Source organism: Apostichopus japonicus, chromosome 22, assembly GCF_037975245.1.
Source record: "Apostichopus japonicus isolate 1M-3 chromosome 22, ASM3797524v1, whole genome shotgun sequence".
In the NCBI taxonomy this organism is placed as follows: domain Eukaryota; kingdom Metazoa; phylum Echinodermata; class Holothuroidea; order Aspidochirotida; family Stichopodidae; genus Apostichopus; species Apostichopus japonicus.
Window position 1 is genome coordinate 23,884,577 of NC_092582.1, and position 20,439 is coordinate 23,905,015.

Below are 20,439 nucleotides of genomic sequence, written 5' to 3' on the forward strand. Positions count from 1 at the left end.
CTATGTTACATTGTACTTTAATTAGAGAAGTAATAAGAAGATTTTAATAAAGAGTTAAACATTAGTGCAGTGGGCTGTGTGTTTAGATACACGTTTGGTGTAACTCGTAGTGTTATAGAGGATAATTTTCATCCGATAACCAAATATGTCTGTAATATTAGACTCGGTATGTACCTGAATTGTTTGCTGTCCGTCCTGTATTTGCTTATTGTCCCACATATGATGAAGACACTTGTCTTGTTCCTATACCAACAGATGCTGGACAGGTAAATTTGTATTAAGTGAAATAGTGTAGGCTGGTGGCACTTCCCTGTACAAGATTAAAATTACCCCCCCCCCCAGTTCCACTATTAAAGCTTTAAAACACCATGCACCTTCCCTATTGGTGAGTAAATGTGCAGCCCCTCTAGAAGACATTGGTGCCCCAGCTGTTCCCCTGACAAAAAGGTCCTGACGACGCCACTGGTTATGACTCTTAGGAACTAAGAACTCTCCTGTAAACAGTGTATATTCCTGAAATTTCACAAACAAGTTTCGGCTTTGCTATTATACTAGAATCGTTCACATTCATATTTCTTACCCAATCAGTGTTCAGGTATTATCTAGCAAGTCCAAAACAGACATGGGACATGAATATTTTCAACTAGTTAATGAGTTTGATTTTTCCATAAACTAAACGGTTTTATTTCCAATTTCCTCGTTTATTTTGTAAATTATAGTAAGGTTAAGTTTCTTTTATTACGTATATTGGCACATACAGTTAGAGGACAGGAAGTGTAGTTTATGTACCATATGGTTCATACAGTTAGAGGACAGATACTGGTATTATATAATGTATGTGTTCTTGAACATTAGAGGACATCAGTTGTCTGTATAATGTAAGTTATGTAGGCCTATTAAGTATATTGGCACATACAGTTAGAGGACAGGAAGTGTAATTTATGTATTATATGGTACATACAGTCAGAGGACGGATACTGGTATTATAATGCATGTATTCTTGAACATTATAGGACATCAGGTGACTGTATAATGTAAGTTATGTAGGCCTATTAAGTATACTGACACATACAGTTATATTATAGGAAGTGTAATTTATGTGCCATATTGTACATACAGTACGAGTACAGTTACTGGTATTATAATGTATGTATTCTTGAACATTAGAGGACATCAGGTGTCTGTAAATGTAAGTTATGTAGGCCTATTAGGTATACTGGCACATACAGTTATATTATAGGACGTGTAATTTATGTACCATATATACAGTACGAGTACAGTTACTGGTATTATAATGTATGTATTCTTGAACATTAGAGGACATCAGGTGACTGTATAATGTATGTTATGTAGGCATATTAAGTACACTGGCACATATACAGTTAGAGGACAGGAAGTGTAATTTATGTATTATATGGTACATACAGTCTGAGAACAGATACTGGTATTATAATGTATGTATTCTTGAACATTAGAGGACATCAGATGTCTGTATATGTAAGTTATGTAGGCCTATTAAGTATACTGGCACATACAGTTATATGACAGGAAGTGTAATTTATGTAGCATATGGTACATTCAGTCTGAGGACAGATACTGGTATTATAATGTATGTATTCTTGAACATTAGAGGACATCAGGTGTCTGTATAATGTAAGTTATGTAGGCCTATTAGATATACTGGCACATAGTTATATTATAGGAAGTGTAATTTATGTACCCTATATGGTACATACAGTACGAGTACAGTTACTGGTGTTATAATGTATGTATTCTTGAACATTAGAGGACATCAGGTGACTGTATAATGTAAGTTATGTAGGCCTATTAAGTATACCGACACATACAGTTAGAGGACAGGAAGTGTAATTTATGTACCATATGGTACATACAGTCAGAGGACAAATACTGGTATTATATAATGTATGTATTCTTGAACATTAGAGGACATCAGGTGACTGTATAATGTATGTTGTGTAGGCATATTAAGTACACTGGCACATATACAGTTAGAGGACAGGAAGTGTAATTTATGTACCATATGGTACATACAGTCTGAGGACAGATACTGGTATTATAATGTATGTATTCTTGAACATTAGAGGACATCAGGTGTCTGTATATGTAAGTTATGTAGGCCTATTACCTGGCACATACAGTTATATTATAGGAAGTGTAATTTATGTAGCATATGGTACATACAGTACAAGTACAGTTACTGGTGTTATAATGTATGTATTCTTGAACATTAGAGGACATCAGGTGTCTGTATAATGTAAGTTATGTAGGCCTATTAGATATACTGGCACATACAGTTATATTATAGGAAGTGTAATTTATGTATGGTACATACAGTCAGAGGACAAAAACTGGTATTATAATGTATGTATTCTTGAACATTAGAGGACATCAGGTGACTGTATAATGTAAGTTATGTAAGCCTATTATATACTACAAAGCATTCCTTCACAGCCGCACTCCTTCAACCGAGCTTAAATACACCATATTCAAAACAAGTTGGCAACCAGTATTCGCGAAGCAAAGAAATCTAACTTTACGAACACTTTCTGTGAATAAATGAATGACCTCAGGAAAGCTTGGGAAGCTATTCTCATTGGCGAAACGAAAGGATCCTGAGCAGGTTATTATGATAATGGAATTGAAAATGACCTTGAGGTCGCAAAGTACATCAATGATTTCATCTTTAATGTTGATCAAACTCTTGATGACATGATGCAATAATTGAAATAGTAAACGAATAATGGAAAATGGCTGGGCATTTTAAACAATTGAAAAGAGCAAAGACATGTAAAGCGATAGCTGGATTTGGATCAGAGGTTTCGAATCCCGTTGTAACATTAACTTGCTTTGCTCTTTACTAAGATTTCATTTTGTGTTACAGTGCTACCGATCCTAATTCATTTCTCATCTCATCTACCGGCAATACATATAGCTAATCAATAGCTAATTCAAAATTATTCAACTGATCATTAAACACATCAAAAATAAATAACGACAGATTACTAACTTGACGATCTTGCCCACACATCAGCAGTAAGATAGTGTATTATGACTCATCTAACCACCTACGCAAATAATAAGTGGACTGTCACTACCTAGTCGGCATGTCAGCACTATAAGCATATTAGCAATGTCTCTCATCAAACATGATTATTGCATATTTTTTTGGTCAGTGCCCGAATCAATATCAACATATTACCGGGAAATATGTTCTTGTGGGAAGAGGGTACATGGGTGGGGAGGGGTGGGGTTGGAGTCCCGCGCCCCCAAATTCCCAATGTCAATATGTATATTGTCATACGGCTACAACTCTAGCAACCTAGAAATTCACCAAAAGTTTGGTTGTTCCTGTCACCATGGCTACTAGTAAAAGTGTAACATTGCATCATGCATGGGATAGAAGGTCGAACAGGGGACACTTAGTATCATCCAATTAACACATATGAGTGAATTATAGTAAACAGGAAGCAGTGCTTGACAGCATTATAGCGCATAGTAACACTAGCACATATCCAATTGTGGATGCATGTTATATCAGCACATTATACTCTTACAGTAATGTCAATGTAGGTCGCATCATAAAGATACACATATCAGCTTGTTTTAGTTGAGTGCTTTATAAGTGCCATAATCAACTCTACTAACATGTTATTATTCAGCAGTTAAAATGACGTACAGTAGGATTTGCATAGGTAACAAAAATAATGGCTGAACATGTAGGCTCTAAAATTAAAAAAAAAATGTAATGTAGCATGTAAGGGTTGCTACACTTGATATAGGAGAACAAAGCTATAGCAACTACTAATGCAGAATATTAGGGTTGCTACAATTGGGACAGGGTAACTAAACTATAGCAACTACTAATGTAGCATGTTAGGGTTGATACACTTGGTACAGGGGAACAAAACTATAGCAACTACTAATGTAGCATATTAGGGTTGCTACATTTGATACAGGAGAGCAAAGCTATAGCAACTACTAATGCAGAATATTAGGATTGATACACTTGGTACAGGGGAACAAAACTATAGCAACTACTAATGTAGCATATTAGGGTTGATACACTTGGTACAGGGGAACAAAACTATAGCAACTACTAATGTAGCATTATAGGGTTGATACACTTGGTACAGGGGAACAAAACTATAGCAACTACTAATGTAGCATATTAGGGTTGATACACTTGGTACAGGGGAACAAAACTATAGCAACTACTAATGTAGCATATTAGGGTTGCTACATTTGATACAGGAGAACAAAGCTATAGCAACTACTAATGCAGAATATTAGGATTGATACACTTGGTACAGGGGAACAAAACTATAGCAACTACTAATGTAGCATATTAGGGTTGATACACTTGGTACAGGGGAACAAAACTATAGCAACTACTAATGTAGCATTATAGGGTTGATACACTTGGTACAGGGGAACAAAACTATAGCAACTACTAATGTAGCATATTAGGGTTGATACACTTGGTACAGGGGAACAAAACTATAGCAACTACTAATGTAGCATATTAGGGTTGATACACTTGGTACAGGGGATCAAAACTATAGCAACTACTAATGTAGCATGTTAGGGTTGATACACTTCGTACAGGGTAACAAAACTATAGCAACTACTAATGTAGCATATTAGGGTTGATACACTTGATACAGGGGAACAAAACTATAGTAACTACTAATGTAGCATATTAGGGTTGATACACTTGGTACAGGGTAACAAAACTATAGCAACTACTAATGTAGCATATTAGGGTTGATACACTTGGTACAGGGTAACAAAACTATAGCAACTACTAATGTAGCATATTAGGGTTGATACACTTGGTACAGGGTAACAAAACTATAGCAACTACTAATGTAGCATATTAGGGTTGATACACTTGATACAGGGGAACAAAACTATAGCAACTACTAATGTAGCATATTAGGGTTGATACACTTGATACAGGGTAACAAAACTATAGCAACTACTAATGTAGCATATTAGGGTTGATACACTTGATACAGGGGAACAAAACTATAGCAACTACTAATGTAGCATATTAGGGTTGATACACTTCGTACAGGGTAACAAAACTATAGCAACTACTAATGTAGCATGTTAGGGTTGATACACTTGGTACAGGGGAACAAAACTATAGCAACTACTAATGTAGCATGTTAGGGTTGATACACTTGGTACAGGGGAACAAAACTATAGCAACTACTAATGTAGCATGTTAGGGTTGATACACTTGGTACAGGGGAACAAAACTATAGCAACTACTAATGTAGCATATTAGGGTTGATACACTTGGTACAGGGGAACAAAACTATAGCAACTACTAATGTAGCATATTAGGGTTGATACACTTGGGACAGGGGAACAAAACTATAGCAACTACTAATGTAGCATGTTAGGGTTGATACACTTGGGACAGGGGAACAAAACTATAGCAACTACTAATGTAGCATGTTAGGGTTGATACACTTCGTACAGGGTAACAAAACTATAGCAACTACTAATGTAGCATATTAGGGTTGATACACTTGATACAGGGGAACAAAACTATAGCAACTACTAATGTAGCATATTAGGGTTGATACACTTGGTACAGGGGAACTAAACTATAGCAACTACTAATGTAGCATATTAGGGTTGATACACTTGGTACAGGGGAACAAAACTATAGCAACTACTAATGTAGCATGTTAGGGTTAATACACTTGGTACAGGGGAACAAAACTATAGCAACTACTAATGTAGCATATTAGGGTTGATACACTTGGTACAGGGGAACAAAACTATAGCAACTACTAATGTAGCATATTAGGGTTGATACACTTGGTACAGGGGAACAAAACTATAGCAACTACTAATGTAGCATGTTAGGGTTGATACACTTGGTACAGGGGAACAAAACTATAGCAACTACTAATGTAGCATATTAGGGTTGATACACTTGGTACAGGGTAACAAAACTATAGCAACTACTAATGTAGCATATTAGGGTTGATACACTTGGTACAGGGGAACAAAACTTTAACATCTCATAATGTAGCATATTAGGGTTGCTACACTTCGCGCAGGGGAACAAAACTATATCAACTAGTAAGGTAATATTTTATCGTTGCTAAACTTGATACAGGGGAACAGAACTATAGCAACTACTAATAAAGAATATAGGATGATTGCTATATTTGGTTACAGTATTTCAACACTTTTATCCTTTTCCTTTGTCAAGTATTCTTTCGTTTGTTTTACTTTTTTTTTTATAAACTCCTATGTTTTCCATCCCTCTCTTTATATTGCTTTTCTTTCTCTTTGCTACCATTTCAGTGAAGTGGATTTGCATGCATGCCTTTTGAGCTCTACTCCACTTTCTGTTTTGATACTTTTTCCATCGTTCCAACACATTGTTAAACTTACAGCGGTTAAAATAGAAAATGAAACCGCATTCAATCAGTTTAGAACTTGTTTGGATTTTTCCGGCAAAGGAAACGCCCGTGCTATGATGATATTGTGTAAGTTATATATATCCATATATATCGCGTGTTTCAGGACAATATCTTTTCCGGGTTTGTGCTCTTCACTAAACTATATGTGCTGCATTATGACACACACTCTCAAAAACAACTTCAGCGATGAAGCTGTGTGCAGAAATCCATAGTGATTATTATACACCACGGAGCCGTCTTTACTTTATTTTATGAGAAGATTGGATCAGGCAAATTGAAGTGTACGTACAAACTGACTAAAGTTACTTATAACTGCATGTTTAGGCCCAGTTATAATTAAATATCAACTCGATCCAATTAGCGCTCAACGTTGTGTATACTATATGATTTGCCTAGATGTAGGATATAGAATAAAGCTAGTTATAGTAGTACTTAACCTCTCTGTCGTTACAGACCAGTCTAGCAGGCTACAACTCATTTTGTTTTATTGCAGAGTAATAACATAGCGTCAGAGTTGTTAACATTAACGTTTTTCCTTCAGCTCAAACACATTGATTTTTTCGCACTACGTCACTGCCGTAACTTTGTAGGCCTATATCAATTATTAAGACTGTTTGGGGCAAAGAGTAGCTATTTGCGATCCTTAAATTCTTATATAGAACATTATCTGAGGAAGTAAAGCCCATTATAATATGAAGGTAGGGTACTATTAAATTCCACTTAGTAGCATGGTGGGCTCATAATTGACGCACTTAAGGATTTGATCAAAGATGTCTGTCAAGGAAAACTCCAAATTACTCAACTGTATGTGTTTTTCACATGTGTAGTTCCTCAGAAATGTTATGATCTCAAAATATTTAAGGTTCAGTGCTTATGCACCGTACAATTGAGCAGAATTTGGCCACAAAATGTCTGCTGTGTCAAGGTCTTTCATACCCCTAAATTGACACATTCGTCAATTAACTATTAACTGAAGTGTAGGCCTAAGTATACATCAATTGACTTTGGATGCTGTTTGCCTATGCTCTGAACCTCTAAGCTCAGACAGGTCAGGTCCGGGAGAGTAGTGGTATGATACATATAGAGGTAATGTTGGTTATTTTTAGGGAGTAAGATTTCCAAATGTCCAAAAACCGTGCAAAACTTGGTGGAGGGTGTTAAAAGCTTAAAAAATACCACAATTTGGTCAGCAAATAGCTGAAATGGATTTAAACACATGAAATATGTAATTCTGCTTGACTGCAAAAAGTTTAGGTGGCCTGCTGTATCTTTGCTAGTAATAATTGAAGGTGCGTCAATTACGGGGGTGCGTCAATTATGAAGCCTTTACTATACTGGTTCTTGTCAAAATCACAGTCACTATGGTAGCATACGCCCATTAAAAGCCCCATTGACTGACACACTAAATCACAAAAGTAATGTGGTCTCTAAGTCTAGATAGAAGTTTTCACTAGCTAAACGCTACCCATCACCGGATAGCTGACAAAATGGCACCATCAATTTTCCGTATCATGACCGTGTAGATTTTTTGCTATCGAAGCCAGAAGTTTTCGTCACTTGTAAACAAACCTCTTCACTCAGTGGTAAACAAATTTCCTACGCTGCTCCTGGGAGGCCTAAAGGGGTCTAAAATGCCTCAATTGACCCAATTTTCTCACCACATGTACTTCCATACATGCTCTTCAACATGCAAGCCACAAAAGACTAGATAACAGGTCACAAAAGATGTTCTCCTGCTGCTTTTTGGCACTTTTCCTAAAGGAGAACAATCGAGCGAATTGATATAGACTCTAATAGGAGTATGCCACCCTATGCATTGGTGTGCCCAAAATCCTTAGTGCATGTATAGCTCTGTACAATCTCGTGAAGCATATAGCATATGTATATGAAATAGGTACGTGATCTAACACTGTAGCTATACCTACCCGTACTTATACTGTACGTCCGTCAGTTTCACCCGAGTCCCGTGATTGCGTACTAGAGAAATCGTTGCTGAATAAGGAAGTTTATCTCGAAAGTAGTCTACCATTGTAACATATAGGCTAAGGCTGTATACATATATTGTAACTTTACATGTACAACTATAGTATGGTGAAACTATAGGGGCAAATAAAATTGTGTTTCCCATTGTGTTATAACTGAAAAACTTTAAGTTAAATTTTAAATGAGAGATGATAGCAAAATGGTTCTGCTGAAAATACCTGATATCACTTGTAAATATGCACAACAAATTAAGACGTTTCAATGTTGAGCGAGAGATACAGTATAAGACAAATGAAGATTCAGATACAGCTTCCCTGCAGAGCTTGATATTTATGGCAGCCATTCTTGTTCGAATAGTATACTCATATCAAATACAAAACATAAGAGGGTATTGCTGATGCTACAAATTGCCTTGGTGTTCGCTTTGGAGAGATCTGCCTCATTGCACCATTTACGTAAGACTATTCCTATATTCCGGTAAAACACAACTGCTGTGAATTGTTTGCATATATTTGGCTTAAAACCACAACCTGATATTTTGATAAGTGGAGATACACATTGTCAATAATTTGTGATGTTTTTTGCTGACATGTGTCAACTTGAGCAAAATTAGTGATGTTATTATGGCAACATTTCCTCCCTTCCTCCCCTCCTCCCTTCCTCCTGAAGCGAACTGCGTATGGCGGGGGAAATTACCAGATTTAGGGTCCTTCCCTTCGAACTCACAAGTTATCAATGAGGATGCAAGAGTGTTCTTGCGTTGAAACAACGGCTGACAATTTATTACAAACTCTACAATATGATAAATGAAAATATGCAAATGAAGAAATGGCTTCATATAATAAATGGCTCTTTACTCCTAATAAACTGGGGGAAAACCTATACTCATTCTATGTAAAATGCACAGAACCTATGCTCAATCTGTGACATACCAATAACAGAACTCTATCTGTACCATAAACACTCAAGCTACGAAATACCAATCTCGCAATAACTGTACAAAGTGTAAAATAAACAATGTAAAATGAACATTATGAAATAATCTGCATAAATAATATTAAACGTTTACCAACAGGCGAGGAATTTTGACACCTTCGTAATGGTCAGCCTAGGGCAACACATGCCAGCTGCAACACATTATAGGCCTTTTCACCTAAACTGTTCCTAGACAGCAGGAATTTTCACCTCCTGAACCCACAAACTCTCAAGAGACTTGGCACTCTATAGCTGTCCATAAAGGCTAAGATTAAAGGACAGCTCTGAGACAACTCTATAAGTAACAACAGTAAAACAACAATGTTCAAGATACAAAATACGAATACGTACACTCTTTACACTGCGAGCAGTACAATACTAAAATAAAGTCACAATAAATAATCTTACTCAACTGAACTGTCAACAATTAGTACAATACAATACACTTGACTGTCAATTACTACAGTATAATACACATAACTGTTAATAACTTTCTGTAACTTAAACCCAACCTAACCGGTACTGTCACTCTACAGTATAAAAGTATGCAATACTACTAGCTGGTCACACTAATTAGCGTCAACAGGCCGATTTCACGACAACTCACGACAACTCAAGACAACTCAAGACAACAAGTTTAAAATACCATCAAATACAATTGATGTTATCAGAGTATATCTGGAAACACGTTTAAAACTGACTGGAACCAGCGTGCATACATATTTTTCACGGGAAAAAATGTTTTTGTCGTAAAAATCGCCAACTTTTTCCTAACGTTGAATTGGACGACGTGATGCTATTGCGCTTGCACAATGACATCGGACCGATCCATTATAATATGGGTGGGTTTGTGCTAGGTTTGGGAACTGCCTTGTGTACAGTGTCGGTAAGGTGGGTTGACATAGTAATAAAGCACCAAAGTATGGTGAATGAACTCCAAATCAAATTATTTAATGTTTTAAAAATAATGAATATTTCTTATTGTTTTTCCATTGTAATTTACATATGTGATTATCAACTTTACATATATGATTATCAACTTTACAGAGTCTTGCTTACTATCATTTTGCCTGGTTTTATTATTCTCTCCGTCAAATCATTGAATGTTTTTAAAAATAATGAATATTTCTTTATGTTTTTCTATTGTAATTTACATATGTTATTATTAATTTTACAGTCTTGCTTACTATCATTTTGCCTGGTTTTTTTATTCTCTTCGTCAAATCATTGAATGTTTTTAAAATAATGAATATTTCTTATTGTTTTTCCATTGTAATTTACATATGTTATTATCAACTTTACAGAGTCTTGCTAACTATTATTTTGTCTGGTTTTATGATTCTCTCTGTGTATTTTATTCTGTATAAGTGTTTGCTTATTTTACATTTGACAACTTGTAAAGACATTGACACGAGTGTTTGAGCACCTGGTTCTCGACTTAACAATTGCGCTTATCTGTAGTGTAATGGTGCGGTCCAATGTCATTGCGCAAGCGCACTAGCATCACGTCGTCCAATTCAACGTTAGGAAAAAGTTGGCGATTTTTACGACAAAACCATTTTTTTCCCGTGAAAAATATGTATGCACGCTGGTTCCAGTCAGTTTTAAACGTGTTTCCAGATATACTCTGATAACATCAATTGTATTTGATGGTATTTTTAACTTGTTGTCTTGAGTTGTCGTGAAATCGGCCTGTTGACGCTAATTAGTGTGACCCCTACTAGCACCCATGTGCTTAACAATACACAACCACTAATCTACACAGTGTACACAACACACGCTATAAGCCCATAGGACCGAGGTCCAAATACACAACCTAACGAATGTACTTTACACAGTGAAGTACAACCTAGCCAGAGGGGCAACAATTACAACTAGGATTCAATTAAATAACAATAAGGGTACGTACGGCAGTATAAAAACAATAATACTATGTATTCTTAATCTCTTACTATACTGAAGTCAACTCGCTCGCGATAAAGAAGATGACTCTACGCTCGCGTAAAGGAAGCTCGCGGACATCGAGAATCCATCAAAGCTAGCTTGCTATATACTGTAGTAGGTCCGCCATCTTTGAAACCAGTGGCTTCGGGCCAGAAGCCGAATCATCGAAAACCTGAGGCATCCTGCCTCTACGAAGGGTGACATCTCCTCACGGACTCCAGATAGTAAAGATATATAAATCTGGGCTATTGACGACCCAAGATTAAATAAAATTAACAAATTACGAAAGGGATAACGAGGCGAACCCTGGAGCTCTGAACTGAAGAAACTACACATGCAAACAACTAATGCTAAAACTGACTGTTACGGTATATTACGTAATACATGCAAATACTGAACGGGTGCACCCAACAAAATTTCACTTCACTACAATAGCAAGTCAAACGATAAGTTTGCAGTACTTTTACACAAAAACACAACACAAAAACACAATCCATGGAAAATTCTGACGATGGATTGTTGAGTCGAGTGTGGTTTTTAAAGACAATATCGTGTTTTGATAAAGTGAATGTAACAAGCTGATGTTTCTAAAATGTTTAGTTGTAAATGATACCGTGATGTCAGAAAGTAACAGTTTCAGTTTTGTTCTACAGGTCAATATGGCACAGGCGGACCCCTCTCAAAGCACTGGGAGAGACACAGGGACAAACCCTGCAGACGGTAAGATACTTTCAGTGAACAAATAATAATAATCGGACTACATATTTATTGCTTTATCTGTCCTTGTGTCAGAAAACCTCTGTACAAGACTAGAGTTACACTTTTTTGGTGAGGGATGGGGGTGGGGGGCTTTGGCATACATACGTTTTAGGACTTTAAACTGAGTGTGCAGCAAGAAAGGCAGTGACTGCGTATACATTCCTTTGCTCAGGTATACACAGTTTTGAAGCGTGTATGTTCAGCCGACTGCGTTGTAAATATACTATATATAAGAGTACTTGTACTCATTCTCGGGTACAATCTGTACATGTGTACTCGAGAATTTGTTTTTAAGGTTACCCCATGAATCAAGTGACACATAATATTCCTACAACCTGACATTTTGTTACACCATAGCCGCCAAAGCCCGGTTAAAATTTGCCAAAAATGCAAGCGTCATATTCTAAACGAGAGGGCACATATTAGCCCCGCGAATGTTTGAAGTAATTTCAACAACTAGTGACATTATACATATATATTAAGAAAACTTGATACTCCGAGTAAGAAAACTTAAAGCGGTCTTAAGTGACATTCGACTTACAAGGATATGTTTAGTGAGTAGAAGCAGAGGAACACATATTTGACTAGGGTTGAGGAGGTTCTCTGTATGATAAAATTAGTGACGATTATATCTCTTGCACTAACCATCTATGCTCTGCAAAACACACTTAGCGGCATATTGCAGATGTAATGATTTAGGATTAGGAAATTAAAACATTTTGTATTAAAACTTCCTTTTCTTCTAAGTCGCAGGTTTCGATCATTTTAAAGTCAACCTACCTGACCATCAGCCTCTTCTCGTGATTCAACAATTATCAAATTTACTTGCATTAAAATCTAGAGAACGATAGAAAAGATAGATTCGAGACACCTGAATAACTTCAATTTGAGTCAAAATGTCTTGTGAGCATTAGTTAATAATTTGTACCTCGCACCTGATGAAAACTTATCAAGTTTTACAGATACATAAACCAGCATATTATCACAGACTGATACTATAACTGCTAACGAGTCGGTAACGACATAGGTAACTAACTTCATGGGTTAATTAAGTGACGCATGGATGGAAATGTCTTTGATTTATGTCGTGGTAGTACTAGTAATATAGGTATGAACATTAAGACGATACACAAACCCAATTGCTCTCTTTGACTGACAGCATTGTAGTTAGGAACATCTGTGGAACACAAATAGTAAACGTAAAGGAACTACGTACACCTATCGATAAACTGTGGAGGCTTAGCATGTACGTTTAACATACACATCAGACATATGTATTTATGAACTCTTTGCATCGCCTTCATTTGTTTCTATGTCGCAGATTTCGGTCTTTTTAAAGTCGACCTAGCTGATCATCTGGATGTTGCCAGGATTCAACGATTATCAACTTTGCTTGGATTAAAACTTGGAGAGATTGATAGCATCAAGAGATCCAAGACACCTGGATTAGAAATGGTGAATCTTTTGGATGATCGAGGAATTATAACTCCGACTGATATAACAGATCTTTTAAAGATGTTAAGCAAATTGAAGCTGGATGGTCTCGCTGCGAGAATACAAAGTTCTTTCCAAACAAAGACTTCCCAAGGAAAGAAAGACCAGGATCTTGAAGGTAATCATCTGTTCTAAATATTATTTTCATGTTTAAAGTCACTCAAGCAAGAGAGAAAAGTCTTTAAAGTATTAAAGATTGGACTATAACATGATAAAATGTGGCTATAACACTTGGCTTTCATAACATTAATTCTCATTTCATAGATACTGATATTTGTTGACTAACTTGACTATTCATGATGAAGGGTTGAGTTTGAAAACAAGAACAGCCGAATGAAGGAGAACATGTCTGATGTATCGGAGTATATATCATAATTGAGTTAATGTAAAAGCCTCTCTTGTATATAAAACCGAACTAACCAGAAAATAACAAGTCCCTATATATGAAGCCACTCTGTATTCTCTGACAAAAGATTGGTGACTGGGATTTATATAAGAGAAATTCGATTTTTGTTAATACATCAAATGAAGTTCAAATGAGCGATATGAAACAGGAAATTATGGAACGAAAACATGAAAATAATATAAGGAACAAAGTTGAAACGAACGAACGAGATAAACAATAGACAAACATTTTGACTGCAGCGGCGTTCAAACCTAATGAAATAATAACGTTATTTGTATGCTCATCTTGATGATTGCCAGATAGTTCATCGTCTGAGGTTATTATTTATTTATTGCTTTGCCCGTTTTCATTACACATTTCAAACTGTATCCTGAATGTCACGTATTTATATATAATGGTTCGAGTCGACAAGTCAGAATGAAAATGGTAAAAACTTTATTTTCTGATACAGGTAGCAGCCATTGTTCCTGGGACACGTAGCCAGGGGCAGCGACTGCTCACCCCCTCCCCCCCCCCCCGTTTCAGTGTCGAAAAATGTTAAAACTTTTGTTTTTTGGCATGGTATTTTTTCAGTGCTCTTTTGATCTTGAATACTCGTCAGCTCCGTTAACACAATTATAATCGTAGTAACATTCAGGACTACTGATGCAGTAGCCTATAGCCTATTACAAGCCTACAGTTGGCCACTGGGTAATACAAATTATAGCCTATCTAACCGGACTCGATAGAGTGTTATCAACCGTATATGCACAACGACGACAACGTGCGTTCTCATCTTTACTATGATTCGTCATAAGTTGTTGCACGAACAGCATGTTAAGCTAGCAATCGTACGTGATACGCGCTTCCTATACATAATTATTACACTGCTAAATATAAAAGTTTCTTTTGTCCATAAGTTAAGTTCGTCAAATGTATTAAAGTCCAGACATTGGACAATAAACAAGAATCATCCTACTGGAAAATTGCACAAGAGCACTAAGTTTGTCTATCTGATATAATATGTAAAAGATCGAACATGTAAAAGAATAATTCGAACCCGAAACAAAATCTGCTGATAATATGATAAAATATGATAATGATGAAACTGGGAAAACATTGCACCAGATCGCATCTAAGGACCTTCAACTGTAAAAAAATGTATCATCCCCTCCCCTTACACCCCTCCCCATATCAGTCGCAATAAGTGCCCCCCACCTTGCAAATGCCAGGCTACGTCGCTGCAATGTTCTTCTGTGTCAAAAAAAAAAACGTTGCATAATTTGTTGAAATGCTTCGTTCTAAACTTGGACAAAGTGTTTATGCTAGGCTTATTCTGCCTACTGTAATATTTTGTCTTTAGCAGAAAGAAGCATATCTTTGTTTCTTTGTTCATCCCTCTACTAATTCGCAAAGCAAGAAGCGAGGTAAAGGTAATATAGGCCAAATCATCTGTTCCAATAAAAGCATCAATTCGTGTAGTTTGTATTTAATATCGGTATAGAGGTACTAGTTAAAATCCATCCCCTGTCTTCGAGGAACACTGACCTACACCATTTCAGATAATAGAGAATTGACACGGATGTATAGTGACAAACTCTACCCTTTTTATACAGATTTAAATAAAAGTAATTGCCCTGTGCCTCTAAATAGCGGACAGTGTCTTATTGTAACTTTTAAAGTGTTCAAAAATCTTTGTTTTTTTTTTCTCAGAAAAGAAAAGAGACCTCATCAAGTATTCAAAAATAGCCTATCGAAAGCACTACGAAACAGCAAAGCCATTTCCTTCCATGAGCAAGTGTAGTGTTAACATTATATTTGTTGAGGGAGGTATTTACTACTTGGCTCAGGAGGGTGATTCTATGCAGAAGCCCGATGTTCTAGAACCATTAGAATCTTACAACGATATTCTGAGCAGCCCTAAAACTAAGTCAATGAGAAAGATTATTGAGGCTGACCCTGGGTTCGGGAAATCAACACTTGCATCACAGTTAGTCTATGACTGGTGTACTGAGGACCCTGAATCTCCTCTTAAAGATGTGGAAATACTTATATTTCTCCAGTTGAGGCAACTGACAGGTGTAAATTCTATATACACTGCCATAAAGAATTCCATAGTGCCCAAAGATGAGGACATGGATGAAGCTTGCATTGAGAAAATCCTCAAAGCATACAAGAAGTCTGTTGTCATGTTATTTGACAGTTATGACGAGTATCCTGACAAGAATGAAACCGAAACAGATATCTTCTCCATCATTGAGATGAAAATGTTTCTAGATATTCTTGTCATCATACTTACCAGGACATTGAACCTCCCGCCTAACTTACACCCCGAAACAAAACGAATCAGATTAACAGGGTTTGGGGTGGCTGAACGTCGAAACTATGTCCTGAAGGCGGTGGCTGATGATGTCCAGTTGGCAGATCGGATCGAAGAGCAGCTTCAAAGAAACCCCTTCTTAAGAGATCTCTGTCAGGTCCCTCTCTTCTCCACTATGGTTGCTCACATAGCAACCGAGAGGCCAGAAATTGAGATATTTAGCACAGTAACAAGATTTTTCACTTATGTGATCGCATGCGTTCATAACCATATGGTAATCAAGAAAGATGCTAGCACTGGGGTGCCTGCTTTTGAAACGGAACTAGCTAAACTGTACCGTATTGCTTTCGACGGCCTCACACAGAAGAACCAGCAGCTGACATGGGAGAACACCTATTTAGTTTCAGAACTTGGACAAGAGTTTTATGATAACTATATAAAGCTTGGGATGTTGGCACAGGAAGTGATCTTTGACATTTCCCAGTGTCGATATAAGACGGTTGCACGAATATGGCACAAAATAATCTGTGAGTTTTATGCCTCTCATCATCTGGTTTGGATTCTTAGTGAAGGTAAGTCTTCAGTACCGATATCACTGATGCATAACCATAGTTCGTCATCTCTGACAGTGGCGTAGGAAGGTACTTTTGAGTGAGGGGGGGGGGCTGAAGACTAATGGCCGGCCTGGGGGGGGTCTAAGGGGAGGGGTGTTTTTTGCATTTCCAGGTGGCCTCAGATGCAATTTGGTGCAATATAGCACATTTCAACACCCACTCCATTTTGTAAATAATTTTGCATTTTCACCTGGCCTTAGATGCAATTTGGTGCTCCAAATGAGATTTTTTTCACATTTGGGAATGAAAAAGGGTTTTCTGACTTGCGAAGCGGGGCGGGGGGGGGGGTCGGAATGATGCTTCCGCCCCACCATATTTTCACTGAGGGGGATGGCGCCCCCAGGTTCCTACGCCCTTGAATTCTCTGATGTGTAAGATAATTAGTAAACTTGAGAGATGAAAGTATTGTTTGTATGATGTCTCTCCATGTGCATACATAAACAGCTTATGCTTCTAGTACTAACACCCACAGTGCCTGCTGTACAATTACATTCATACGACACGTGTGACAATGTAAGCAAATAAAGAGTCATCATTTGCCACTGACCCACTTTAACGCAAGAACGAATTGAGTTTGGATCTTTTGATATTTTTGTTTGTTGTATTTGAAGACACGTGAGCCTTAATGTAGAGATACCTTCAAGAAGACCATAGCAATGTCAGATAAAGCAGACTACACTGGTTTTTCAAACAAAAACAAATTCTATACATTTGGGTAATCTAGGATGGACATGAGCTCTTATGTTGCTGTGAATATCCAGGGGCGTAGCCAGTATGTAGCACTGTAGGCCCGGGCCTACACTTTTTTGGCCAAGTTATCTTTTTTTTAAACACCCATAATTCAAATCCATAAGCTTGCTGGACGAGTTAAAGAGTCTAGACAGGAAAAACTATTGAAATGAACATAGCAAGAATATGGCTCAATTAGCCTCAGGTGACCTATTCTTCTGTCATCTAGACACATGTCATTTCTATCGCGTACCGTTTCATTCAACACTCTACCCGCCGAAAAAAAGCTAGGATCCGATCTTGTCAGTTTTTTTAAAATCTAGATTAGAACCCGTTTACGCAGATAATATTTCAGTTGAGAAACATTCCACAGTCATATAAGCCTATCGTTGACTAACATACTTTTTAGAGCTGCAATAACTTTGTTTCCCGTTGTTGTCACGATCGCCGTCGAAGTTCCTGAACAGCCTTTTCGAAACCAGTTTGTCTTGGGTACATTCACGATGTTCTACATCGGCGTCATTTTCATCGAATTGTGAGTATTTACGCTCACTAGGGTTGAGCCTACATTTCATCTGACGATTTTAAAAATTCTCTAAAAAAACAGCATTTCTTAAAAGGCAGATAAGCAAGGGGGAAAATTAGCAAGTACCAAATTAGAAATATGATGGGCACTGTTCAGGAAATTGCATTTGCATTTTCCTACTCTGCTAAACGCCAGTAGCACTTTAAACTTGCCATGATGGAGAGCGAAACCGCTCAAGAAAAGATGGAGAAAAGGGATAAACTTAGAACCCTCTGTGAAACTAGATGGAGCAGTCGAACTGATGCATTGTTCACTTTTAAATCATCATTTGACGTCGTTGTTGATGCTTTGGCCGAACTAGAGCTAAATAGTGATTCTAAAGCGCGTGCCTTCCGTTGCTCAATCCTGAAGTTCGTTATTGTTGCGTTAGTTGCAGCGAAGAGCATTCTACAGTACGTTGTTCCGTTATCAAAAATGCTACAACCAGTGGCGGAGCGTCCATACAGTCAGAGGGGGCGTATGCCCCCACCCCCATTTTTTACTTATTCGCAATTATTGACTTTATTATTGCGCTCTCAAATACCTATTGACATTTGTCACATTTGGTGTAATTTTCTGACAAAATGGCGATGACACCTATTTATTCTTCGTTTATCTGCAAATTAGCAAGGCCCGGAAAGGGTCATTTCCGGCGATCTAGGGAATATTTTTACTCAATAACTGTTTGTACGCTCCGCGCCAACCTGTGGTGGCGCTCCGCTTAGATAGTGTCGAAATCGCAACTACAGACCAACCTCGCCCCCCCCCCGACCAGTACCCCTAGCTCCGCCACTGGCTACAACGGATAGATAATGACTTGGTCACTGCGGCAAAAGAATCAAGAGTGGTTATCGGTACCCTAACTGAACTACGTACACATGTATGATGAAGCCTTTTAGCGCAATGCGCAGAGTAAAAAGCTCCATCCGTTCTATAATGAATGAAGAGAGACTCAGCGGTTTGGCACTCATGCACATCCACAGAGACTTTGCAATGGACGTTGATTCTGTGCTGAAGAAATTTGCATCAGATGGCTATCATCAAATAGCTTTCGCATTCTCTTATTAGGCTAACTTAAACATTTACTAGCTACAGTTGTATCAAATACAATTACTGGCTATAGTTGTAATGTATCAAAGACATTTCTGGCCTATCTTTGTATCTACAAGTATCAGAAGTTGAAAAGTAAGACTACTATGTACATGTACCTTGCTAATTTTAAATACATTTTGTAGTATTGAATTACGTACTATTTTAAATTGTTTGTTTTTGGGGTTTAAAAGTGATATTGAATGAGGTGTCTCAAGTTAGCAAGAGGCCAGGGAACCAGAATGAACCCTCGGGAAGGGCCGTTTCCGGCCATCTGGGGGGTTTGTAAAACCAAAAATTTTCTTGTACGCTCCGCGCCAACCGATGGTGGCGCTCCGCTCAGATAGTCGTGCCTACAACTTTGAAAATCCTGGCTACGCCCCTGTTAAACCATATGGAATACTTTAACTTTTGTATTTCTAAACCACACGTTATTCAGCCTATTAACTAGTTTTTTGCTATTTGTGCTCGTCAAAAAGATTAGAGAAAGGTAATGATCAAAACTATGCAAGTAAATATATATATATACCAGATCCTCATCACATTTTGTATCACAAAGATATGAATTATTAGAGTGGATAATATTTTGCATCTGGCAACAGTACAATGAATGATATCCAGGCGCGTATCTTGGATTTTCAAACCCGGGGGCGCGAATTACTAAGCGGAGCGCCACCATCGGTTGGCGCGCAGCGTACAAGAAAATTTCTTGTTTTGATACCCCCAGATCACCGGAAACGGCACTTCTCGGGCTTGAAATGAGCAACCAGATGTACACTTTTTGCCTGAGAACCAAGTATTTCCTAATAGTTTTTTTTCCCATCCATAACCTTTTTGAAGAATGTAAACCCGGCACACATCATGTTCGACATGATCGCATCTCCTGTGGGTCTTTGCTTTTGTAGGTGATTCTACGTAGCGGCCACAATACCCGTCAGCCCCACTTTTCAAGGTTTAAGCCCCATATTTGTTCAGAATTTGAAAATTCACATTTCTCGTGAATAAACTCACTTGAAAACATACCCATAATGTTGTACAAAATTTCATCTATGGACAACCAATATAGAAAAACTTCCTTCAACCCCTAACAGACCGGTCAAAATTTCACGAGT

General features: G+C 37.5%; 2 protein-coding genes across 7 annotated transcripts in view; one reads left to right on the top strand and one right to left on the bottom strand.

Moving 5' to 3' along the window:
- Positions 1-20,439, top strand: part of LOC139963618 (uncharacterized) — a 343,329-nt gene that overhangs the window by 218,566 nt on the left and 104,324 nt on the right. The window contains exons 1-4 of one of the 2 annotated variants that reach the window (XM_071964581.1): positions 6,455-6,751; positions 12,026-12,092; positions 13,453-13,743; positions 15,724-16,902. The exons of the other annotated variant lie outside the window; for it this stretch is intronic. Coding sequence (XP_071820682.1) covers positions 12,032-12,092; positions 13,453-13,743; positions 15,724-16,902 — 1,531 coding nt within the window. The 5' untranslated portion in view covers positions 6,455-6,751; positions 12,026-12,031. Of the gene's footprint in view, positions 1-6,454; positions 6,752-12,025; positions 12,093-13,452; positions 13,744-15,723; positions 16,903-20,439 lie in introns of those variants that run through there. 2 annotated transcript variants of the gene reach the window in all.
- LOC139963637 (uncharacterized) overlaps positions 1-20,439 on the bottom strand; it is a 664,171-nt gene that overhangs the window by 73,590 nt on the left and 570,142 nt on the right. The gene's annotated exons all lie outside the window — the stretch shown is intronic.